This window comes from Parus major, chromosome 8 (genome assembly GCF_001522545.3).
Source record: "Parus major isolate Abel chromosome 8, Parus_major1.1, whole genome shotgun sequence".
NCBI classification, from domain to species: Eukaryota; Metazoa; Chordata; class Aves; order Passeriformes; family Paridae; genus Parus; species Parus major.
In genome coordinates this window covers 29,260,815-29,271,886 of record NC_031777.1, presented here as the reverse complement: position 1 = coordinate 29,271,886, position 11,072 = coordinate 29,260,815, and the positions used below count along the sequence as shown (strand labels likewise).

The 11,072-nt window shown below is 38.0% G+C and overlaps 1 protein-coding gene across 3 annotated transcripts in view; it reads right to left on the bottom strand.

The window, feature by feature from the left end:
* Positions 1-566: 566 nt before the first annotated feature.
* The window catches only part of EFCAB7 (EF-hand calcium binding domain 7), an 18,228-nt gene continuing 7,722 nt past the window's right edge, over positions 567-11,072 (bottom strand). For all 3 annotated transcript variants that reach the window (XM_015636476.2, XM_015636477.2, XM_015636478.2), the window contains 8 exons: positions 8,515-8,656; positions 7,916-8,025; positions 7,235-7,392; positions 6,898-7,031; positions 5,327-5,475; positions 3,380-3,589; positions 2,045-2,152; positions 567-1,015 (listed from right to left, as the gene is read on the bottom strand). In XM_015636476.2, the coding sequence (XP_015491962.1) occupies positions 941-1,015; positions 2,045-2,152; positions 3,380-3,589; positions 5,327-5,475; positions 6,898-7,031; positions 7,235-7,392; positions 7,916-8,025; positions 8,515-8,656 (1,086 nt within the window). In that variant the 3' untranslated portion in view covers positions 567-940. The remainder of the gene's footprint in view (positions 1,016-2,044; positions 2,153-3,379; positions 3,590-5,326; positions 5,476-6,897; positions 7,032-7,234; positions 7,393-7,915; positions 8,026-8,514; positions 8,657-11,072) is intronic.

Genomic DNA, 11,072 nt, shown 5'->3' with positions numbered 1-11,072 from the left:
GCAGGAATCCTGCCTGAGTGTGTAAATCAGAGCCCAGCTCTCATTTTGTCACTGACATTTACTTGCCCAGTGTAAGATTACAGCAGAGTAACAGCAGAGAGCAGCAGTTGGGGCAGATAAAAATAACTTTGCAACACTACTTGCTGCCCTCACACATGAGGTCACAAACATTTAATGGCTATTTTAAACTCAAACACTTTTTAAGCATCCAGTGGTCAGGGTCATCATTTTTTTTTCCACATTAACAGATACTTAGAGGGATCAGAAAAATATAATAAGCTGAATGTTCTTGGTACCGCAAAACTGGTTTTCACTGCTGTTGCAGCCTAAACTTGGTGCACTTCAGTCATCTTATTTCAGCTGCCCTGAGAATAATTAAGTGCTGTTAACAGTCAAGAGCCCAAGACAAACCTTCATTTTTCTCAAATGATGCTATTTCCTTATTGCATATGGAAAGGCAGGCTATATTTTATATAAAAAGAGTATAAAATAAGGTAGGAATTACAGAACAAAGATGAGGATTATCAGCAAATGGCCACAAAAAGAGGAAAGAAACAAATCCTTTATCAAGTGACAAAATAAAATGAGTTTTATCCTTTTGTACTTCTCACACCAAAACCACAGGAATGTTTAATTAGGAACCCCCTTGACTAAGTTTTTTCCCAGTTCCAGCCTGTGATGAAATTACAATCCATGGTATGGAAAATGAGAGCATATTTAGGGAAACAATCCTTTATAAAGCACAATTATATTACAACTGGCAGCTGGATTACTGAACAACACTAATTTTTATTGTGCCTCAGTGTTTTCATGCCCAAATCATCAAGAAATACAAATGTATTCCATCTTTTTGAGAAGGATAAGATTATAAATTGTCTAAAAGCTGCCCAAAGCTAATGCTGGTTGAGTCTGGCTGCTCCCAGCCCTGGCACTGGGAGGTTTAACATACAAGGGAGTGCACACAGCTGTAAATCCACTCTTCCTGCTCGTTCAGGGCCATCACATGCTGAGAGACCTGGCACAAGAGAAAGCAGAGGTGAAAGAGAGTTCTCTTTATTGGAGACCTGTTCCCCAATGTGCTGTGTAAGCAAAGTGTTCAGTACTTGTGTCACTAAATGATGAATATTTATCATCTACACTGACAGATATTAAAAAATTACTCTTGAATTTAACAGCAAAACATCCATAAGGACTGAGCCTACAGTTTATACTGAATGAAGCCTAAATTCAAATTACAAATCACCTTACAGGATGAGGCAATGGATATCTAAAGTGTCAGCAGCAATTTAAATAGGCCCCAGTCCTGCCTGTGTCATGGGACTGCTCTGTTTGCAGCAGGCTTGAATGAATCCACCCTGGAAAGCTGGGAAATAAAAACCTCTGCTTTTAAACAAAGAGGGTGTACTTTTAGAAAAATAAAACCAGGGGGTTATTCTTAAATAAATGAAGAAAAACATCATCTGCATTTGTAATGCATTTCCCATCACATTCCATCCTTCAGAACCCCCATTTGGAATTGCCACTAGATCCTGCCCTGCTCTGCAGCAGGGCTCAGCAATCAAATTGTCTCATGGTTAACATGATCCCTAAATCAAGTTTAACAGAAGTTAACTACCAGCAAATCACAGTGTGCACAAGGACTGCAATACATTTATTTCCCTTTCTTATTAGTGCATGCTTGGTCTGTTCTCACAGGCATCAATACACGGGATTAAAAATTGCTAAGTGAAAAAAAACATAAAATACAGTCTTATAGAAAGAGTATTGAAAATCTTAGTGAATGGTGCATGTATAGAATGGACAATGAAATAGGCTCATATATGAAAAACTGGATTATGGATTTTTATAGCAAACTGCACGGGAAAACAGGGATACATCAAGTACATGATCAAATTTGAAATATCAAAAAGTGCTTCTGATCTGTTCTGGTCAGAAGATGCCACTGTCCACATGCTCATTATCATGATAAAAGCCCTACAAAAAGAAACTATAAAGATGTCACCTGATTTTCTCTAAAGTTGGCTAAGCAATAAGAGAACCTTACCATCATGGATTTTGGAGCCACTTCCACGGCAAAAACCGTCAGTCCCCTATTGTTTAGGCAGTTCTTACTCTGCTCATTGTTGACATGAATTATCACTTTATTTTCAGACTGCAGGTGAAAAAACATGAAGGAACCGTTAGACTTCAGTGGTTAAGAGTCTGTTCTTTGTGTAACAACTGCACACTCCTTGGACTTCCTGTGACCTTGCTGTTTTAGGGATGGAAATGCTTTATGGATACTCTGAAGAGGAACAGATACTCTTTGAAGGGTCACAAATGCACCTTAGCACTGCTGCCACGGTCAAAAGTCACTGAAGACTCATTCTAACAAGACAAAGACTTGTGGAGATACAACATGGCCTTGTTGAAGCTCACAACACCGGCCTCAGCTTGTCCAGATCCCTCTGTGGAGCTCCCAGTATTCCCACCCAGCTGGGTGAGACCTGCAAACCAAACCCAAGTGGTATAAACAGAGTGGGCAGAGATCTGAAGCAGAGAACATCCAGTTATCTCAGTGCAGCCCTGATCTATTTCTCTGACATATCCCCAAACATATAAATAACTCTGAAATATCCACCCTAAAGGGCGAAGTGCAAAGCCAAATCCAGAGTTCCAGGAGCCTTAGCATCCAGTCCTAATATTAGTCCCCCAGCCCACCCCCTTTTGCATGGCTGGGAATTTAAAAATACACTTCTTGCTGTGATCTTTTAAGATTTGAAGCATCTGAAGTTCAACATCTTACTGCACTGTGCTTATTTACTCACAGTTCCTGGTATAAAGGAAACTGAAAACATTCCTTGTGATCTGTGGAAAAAGGTTTAAAATCTCACCTACCACTTCTACTTGGATTTACAACTTCCAGCTTGAATTACTAATAAAGCACACCTGGAAGAATAATCAGGTAAAAACTCATCCATAACACACTCCTAAAAATCACTGCTCTGACTTTCTTATGGACACTGAAAACATTCAGTAGTGTAAATGCTGTGATCTTTGCTCTTGCTCTAATTGCATTTCCTGCTGTTAGTGTTTGTTTCCTCATATGATGATGATACTGTGTCAAAATATTGAAAAATTGGGATGTGAACACAAAAATATTCAGTTTCTATACAGCAGTTAGAACTGTTTGCTTCATTACAACATTCTGCCCTTTCCACCAACACTGACCCAGGCTCTTCTGAGGTCACAAGGAACACATCAGGCAGTGTTTTTTTTTAATGAAACAGACACAAAAACCTCATTTCAGGAAAAGCAATTCTCAAATATGACCCGAGGAAGAAGAAGGAGCAACAACAGACATTAACACAAAGTACAATACAGAATTTTCAGGCCATACCTTATTTTCAATCACAGAGGTGATTCTACTGCCAGATCTGTAGGTGTAGATGAAGATGTTCTCAGAGCCATCCAGCACTTTGGCCTCTCCTTTATAAACCACAGACCTGCAGACAGCCCTGCTGAGCTGGGAGCCCCCTGCCTCCAGAGAAATGGCTTTAATTCTGGGTTTGCACCTCTCTGCACTGATGTCAATGACAAAGGGGCAGGCCTGCAGTGAAGAAGATGAGTTTTAGCATCACTCTAGCTGTAGTTTTTCCCCTCAGATTTTCACCCACAGCTCCTAAGTATTTTCATATTTGAACTAGAGTGACCCAGATGTAAATATTTCCCTGAATATGAAATATTATAAACTGTGAGCTGTTGCAATATTTTACACCAAATTAAACCCCAGGGCCACTGGCCTTTTTCATGCCATTCCCAGTCCACCTGACATAGCTCAACACAGCAAACTCCTCCTTGGACAGGAAAGTGTCCAGGAATTAAAATGAAATCTGAATGTATTCCAGTGCCTGAAATAAACCTGTCACACTGTTGCTGTTTGTGCCAGTCCACACAGATTCAACACTCGTGCAATGTTGCATTGAGCACTCTGGGAGTAGCTTGGCTACATTTTACTCCTGGTGTAACAATCAAGGCTTTGTATTTTCTTAGGCACAGCACATCAATTCCTTTCTAAAAGCTGTTGGAATCCACCAGGATTTCTCAAGTTCTGTCTCAGTACTTCCAAAACATCAATCTTAAATTATTTGAAACCAAGGAATTAAAGAGTTAAGTGAGAGACACGAGTTAACAGCTGGAGAATTTTAGATTAATTACTGAAGCATTTGATAGCTGTGCTGTCCTTTGGAAAGCAAAGGCTGGAGCCAGAAACCACAGCTGGAACAAGGCACAAAACACCTTCCTGAAATTCCTGACTGGAGAAAAACCTCCCCAAAATGCTCTTTCTTGGAGGAGGGCTCTCTCTTGTGGCTGAAATGCAGAAAAACAGCCTTGCAGGGACTGCCAACCACAAGTCAGAGGAAAAGGAGCCCATCCTTAAATCCCTCAGCACCATCCCAAAATTTTCACTCAGAGATACCTGTTATCTCTCATACTGGCCATTTTTAGGTCTTTATATATTTTATATACTGACTACACTGACCTGCTTCACAAAGTTAAATAATATTATCAGACTGTGATCCTAAAGATCTGCTTTTCCTGAGAATTAAATTATTTAATTATCTGTATATTTAATGCTTTGATTTTTCTTAATTTTTTCCTCTTCATAGGAGATTCTCTTTCTTTAGAAAGAATTATTAACCTGATAAATATGTAATATGTATTTCAGAATATAAAAATAAATAGATACTAAAAAAAAAATAAAATCTGTCAATGCACAGAAACATCAGAGAAATAATCCCTGGTCCTGCAAAGCAAAAAATGTGTAACCTAAACCCAAAAATTTTAATGAAGCATTAAAATTTTATGTTGAACCTCTTCAGACACTGTTGTAAATAGCAACAATAACAGAAATGGTTACGTCTGGAAACTAGGAATTCTGAATCATGTGGAAAAAAACTATCTTTATCCATTTCTATTGAGGTTTGGGCCACAAAAAATTACTTTTTTAAGGTGAAAAAGACCTGTTTTATCTAAATTTGCTGACAGGTCACAGTTTACCATCCTCATCCTCCTATCACTCCCCACCAACACAGTGCACAGGGTCTTTCAACAGACACAAACTGAAATTCCTTCCTCTGTAACCCCATGAAATCCTGTCTTTCTCTAAAGCAAAGGGGAATTTCTGTTTTTTCAAAGATACAGGTGCTGTGCTAAGAATCAGGACAATGACAGTGGAAGCCCTGGATGGTGGCAGTGGCTCCCTGCCCTCCTGCAGTCAGTTTGTGGCAGACACAAAGATGGCAGCAGTTAAATGTGCAGGATTTTTGCTCTGTGCCTCTCCTACCTCTGTCATTTCTAAGGCTTTGTTGTAGCCCAGGGACAACAAAGTGACCCAAAGGTCCCAAGGATCCCCATCCCGGTCGTTGGCTTCCATGAGGTTCAAATCCAGAAATCCTTGTCTTGTTAGTTCATTCTTCTTCATCTCAAAATTCTCTGTTTCAGAGGAATAAAAACAGCACTTCAAAATCTGTTCTCTCTTCAAACACCTTCCTCCTTCCACAGCCAAAATCCCCCTCCTGTTAACAAGGTTGAAAAGATGGAGCCAACTTAGAGCCTCAAGATCTCCAAGATTATTTGGGAAAGAATGTCTTTGACCAGCCATGTGATGGTTGCAGAGCTCCCTTGTGGATTTGGGATAATGCCTACAAACAGCTGGCTCCTTGGATAACCCCAAAAAAGTGGGAGATTTCAAAACAAAAAGACTTCATATTGATTCTTTTTTTCCTAAAAGTTTGTGGCTGAGCTTTGCAGAATGGGGTATTTTAGGAATGGGAAATGAAAGCCAGCTGGAGCCAACACCTTGAAACGCTTCAGGTCCTTGATACAGAAATGATTTACTTAGTTCCTAAAAAGCAATAAAATTCCAGTAATCCTAACACCCCTCTCTAGAGAGAATATCATAGATCCACCACTCTCATGTCAGCAAACACATAATTGAAATGTCCTCGTGTCAGGGACTTTTAAAAATGGTTTTCTCATCTTCATAACAATGCTAAATCTTTACTATATATTATTAAAAAGGGATTACCAATTTAATAAATCTATCCAAGGGTACAGATGCTGTAATAAATGGCTTGAACTTTGGTGTCAAGATTGATGATATTCGTGTGAACCCTTCCACTGATTGATGACCTGGTGAAACATTCCCCATCTTCTCCTCTTTCCTCTCATATTTATTCACACATTTCCACCCCTCCCACTTGTATTACCCTGACAAAGCCATCAAGTGTGGAAAAGCACATCCAGGGATGAAACAGAGGAGAAAGTAAGTTCTAGAAATGTATTTTTGTAGGAGTTTTCCATCAGTTAGGAAAAATTCTGATACCTCAGAGTGTTTTGGGAAGAGATTATTAACAGGGCTTGGCAGATTTAAAGTATTTTAGCCAATGTTCTACAGCCTCCAGAGGAATTATATCAAACATGATATGGATTTTATAAAAGGAGACACTGGCAACCCACAAAAACTCTGGCTGCCAATTTAGAGACTAATTAAATGTCCCTCTCCACACTTGGTCAGATAAAAAAAGCAGCACCAGCCCAAGCTGCACAAAGGAGATGGATTAAACAAATACCTGTGACAGTTTCCTTCCCCATATGATCCAGGATTACAAACCCTGTAGATTTTGGCAGCTACAAAACAATTAGGAAGGGGAAGAACTTTCTCAGCAGAAGGTCAGTGGCACACACAGCAGAATGAAGCAAAGCAAAGGACAGGAGACTGGAAAAGAAGAAAAAGAGAGGAGGAAGAGAACAAGATCTACATATGTTTTTGGAATAGATACAGAATACCCACTTCTAGCCAGCTTGGAACTTTATTGATAGCCCTAATTAGCTGTACCACAGTAATGAACTTACCCTTACACACTGCCCAGGCTTCCTGATCACACTTCTCCCCACTAGTCCTCAGCTCAAAGAAGTTGTATTCCTCCAGACTCAGGAGGCCATTGCCATCCAAATCAATTGTTTCAAATATATCCAACAAAGTAGCTCTGAGGGATGAAAAAGGCCAAACTGTTTCCAAAGGCTTCCATTTCCTTTTGCTGTCTCATAACATTGCTAAATTCAGTTCAGTCTGTTTGAGATTACTCTGTACAAACAGAATAATTCTGTACTTTGGGAACATCCAGATTTAAAAAGCCACATTCTAGATGGAAAAGAGATTTTTATTTTTATGTTTGGGACTAAAACTCACCGGAATTCTCTGGTGAGAGCCAGCTCTCCATCTTCATCCCTCCACACCAGTTCTGCTTCTCCAGTCATTTGGGTTTTTACCTTTCTCAGCCTGCAGCCAGTTGTGAAAGGGAGCAGCCAGTAAACTCCAGCTCCAAGCTCCCCTCTCCAGCCAAACACCTGCTCTTAAAGAAAGACAGAAAAGTTTGTAAGAACTTCTCAAATGATGCCTTTCTTTGTTGCCAGCAACATTCATACAAAAGTGATTAAGTACTTGAAAACACTGGGAATGCTGGGTTCTCTCCTTAAAAAAAAAAATTTAAAAATTAAAATAAAAACATTGAATCTCTTAAAATAAAAGTTAGAAAAACAGACAGGAAAGAGATGAGGGAAGAAGGGGAAAATAAGTTAATGCTATCTTATTTTTGCCACAGGAAAAGAATATTCTGTGTATTGTGAAGTTCAAATAGCAAGGAGAAAGAAAATTAAAGGGAATTTAAACAGATTTTGCCTTGGATATTTTGTGTTTGAAGGTATAGAAACAGAACTGAGTTTTTACAGAGTAGCTGTAAATAAAGCCAGCAACTCAGCAGTTCTGGATACAGCTGGAATTCCTTCCAAACACATGGAATTCACACCTCCAGCATTAACACACACATTATAAAATAACAATGAAAATAGGAATACACCAAAAATCTCTAACCTCTTTGTTTTGGAGTTCAGTAAAACTCACAAGCTGTAGATTCTCTTGGGTTTCATTTTCCTTCAGAATAAACAAAGCTGTATCCACTGACAACCAGCGACAAGATTTTCCTAAAAAGAAAAATATCCCCCCAAAAATGCTTAATAATGGCCCAAAATTTGGCATCTCAAAAGAAATAGTCCCATGGTTTTTATTGATCCCTGCTGATGACAAATGGGGAAAAAAATCTGTTCTATGCTATTGGGATTTTCTTCCTGTTTAGGCTAAACAAATTAATTGTTCCAAGCCTTGTGATTGTCTTGCAGATAATTAACAATTTTATCATCAAGAATTATTGCTAAAATAGTTCTATCATTAAGGCTCAAGAATATCAAGGAATGGTTACACACCACACAAATTTCTTAAAGGAAAAAAAAGCCAGTCCAGGTGACTTTATAACAATTTTGGGTTTTAAATGCTCCTGTTTTATGGGATTAAAAAGGGAATATTCTACTAGGGGAAAAAAAATCATCCCAATGCAGCAACTGGATGAAGCCCTGTGGTAAATCTCCAAGCCCTTACCTCTTTTTAAGAAGAAAATTAAAAATAAACACACTCACCTTCAGCCTGGGGAACAGTGAAAGGTTTGATGGTGACACAAACTGCAGATCTTTGGGGTAAGTGCAGCCTGTACTTGTGGCTGATGATTTCCCCATCTTCCTCCAGGTAGAAGCAGCCTTTGGATTGTGCACATTGCCATTCCTGGAAAACAAACAAATATTAAATGTTTACTTCATTTTGGATGAAGATTTGATTATTTAATGAACCCTGAATAAAACACACCATGAGATACAGCATCAATATACTTTTATTTAAAAAAAAAAAGTCCCAAATAGTCCTTTTTGTAGACAATTTTTACAAAGTAACAGTGCTTCACTTGTGAAAATGCCTGAGAAGCACAGAGATTACCCCAATGCTCCTACAGCTGAAAATTAAATTGGAATAGCCATGAAGATTCTGATAATTATATTTGCCAACAGCTGACAGCATGGATTAATTTAAATACAATTATTATATACTTTGCAGCTCCCTTTCTGCTGTTCTTTAGAGGTTTGTATTTTTTTTAAAAATGAAGATTTTTCTAAGGAAGTTCTAAAAGACTTTCAAAGTAAATCTGCTGTGGAAAAGACAAAGACTAATTAAGTTATTTAAAATAAAGTGGGATGTTCAATCCCTGTCAGGCACTGCTATCCAAGTCTCTCCCCTCCTATAATTTCCCATAATCTTTTCATTGTGGGCACAACCTACTGGGGAAGTTTTTAGGGATAATCTTTATGGAAATGCAGCTATTTCTGGACCATGGAGCCAGAGATAACCTCTGGCCAACTTTTATGGAGCAGAATAAAACTAACTAACAAATACATCCAATAATTTTATCTTTATCCATTAAACTGGATTTTGGTAGTGACAGGACAAGGAAAAAGGGGACCAATCATGAAAAATAATTAAGAAAAAAGTGATCAGAGACAAAATATTCCTGGGATTTAATAGTGAGGGTTGAATATGGAGCAACAGCTGGGGTTGTGTCAGTCAAAATGTGGATAATGGGAGCTGGGATTAACATAAGTCAGTGACAGAATTCCAACATGGAGTTCAGCCTCTTGGATCATTTCCACTGCTATTCCTAAACTGTTTATTCCAACACTTCCATGACTCCTGACTTTATCTAAATGGAAATTTTAAAAATGGGTATTTCTTTCTTAAAATCTGACATCTGAAACAACTAGTTGTTTGATTCAAGCTTGATGCCTGCCAAAACTGCTGGACAAAAATCTTATCTTTATCCTTTCTGTTCAGGAAATCAAATCCAGTTACTCTGGTAGCGAGCATGAAGTGGTGCTACAAATCCTAAATTATCAAAATTCCAAACAGGTATGGAAAACTGGGAAGCTAAAAGAGGATTTTCTGATTGGATTTTCCTCTGTCACTTCAAAGCAGAACAGAAGTTGTTGAATAATAGCTGAAGTGGGAAATGTTTGTGTTAGAAATGTTATTTGGAAGGAAATGTTAGGCACTACCTGCTGCTGGTCACTGCCACTGAAATTTAATATTGAAAATATCTACCCATTGATGCATAATTCCTAATAAAAAACAATGATTGAGAGGAATTTTCTAAGGGTTTTTAATTTCAAACATTTCACCATGTTCTGGCTTTCACTGTTTTTCTCTGTCAGAAATGTAAAGTTGGTGTTGCTCCAATATCCTGAGGGCAATATTTCCCTACTTAAATAAAAAGACAGGAGAACAGCAAAAAAAATAAAACAAGATTCTTGGATATGAGATTAATAAAAAGAATTTTTGGGTGATGGATTCTGATTCACACCATAAATAAATCCCTGGGTATTTATTCATTGATTCTGGTAGAATGAAATGAACTTAAAAAGATTAACAATTCTACTTACTTATACCTTTCCATGTTGATTGATTCTAGTTTTTGGATGATGCCAAGCAATACTAATCAATATCTTTTTTTTTCAGTCAGTTCTTACTGGCTTGTGGAAAGAAAAAAGAATCCAATCTTGGGGAAGTGTGTGCTGGTTTTCTACACCCCACATCACGTTTGAACAAGGTGAGATTGCAGGTTAAATTGCACAGAGGTCCAGCTACCTAAACAGACTGCACAAATTCCCTGGGAGATGATGTTTTGAAATTTTAATATAGAACAAATGTCACTGTATAGCAATGGGGAAGATATAAAGGACTTCAGAGTTCAATAACAAATCCAGAGTTGTTATTTGAAACAAAAATGCAGCTCCTGAGGACAATCAGTTCCGTTTTTTCCAGCAGCAGTTACACTGTGTGGTCAGAACCATTTTTTCCCTTTTACACAGGAGTCTCCAGGTGCACATTTTTAATGTATCCCAGCAGTTCCCAGTTAATGTTTTATATTTCTACAGCTATTATTTTCTGTTGAAAGAAAACTAGTAAAGGTTCAGTCCAGAAAGGAAAAACAAAGGGAAAAAGATCAATATTAACACTCTACAAATATTGACTTAGCAAAGTGACTTTGTTGTCTCTCTCCCCCAGGAATTTATATTGAATGAGTGATTTATTTAAAAGAAAATACTGATAGAACATATTAGTCTAACTAAAAATCAATATTTTCAGGTTACAGCAT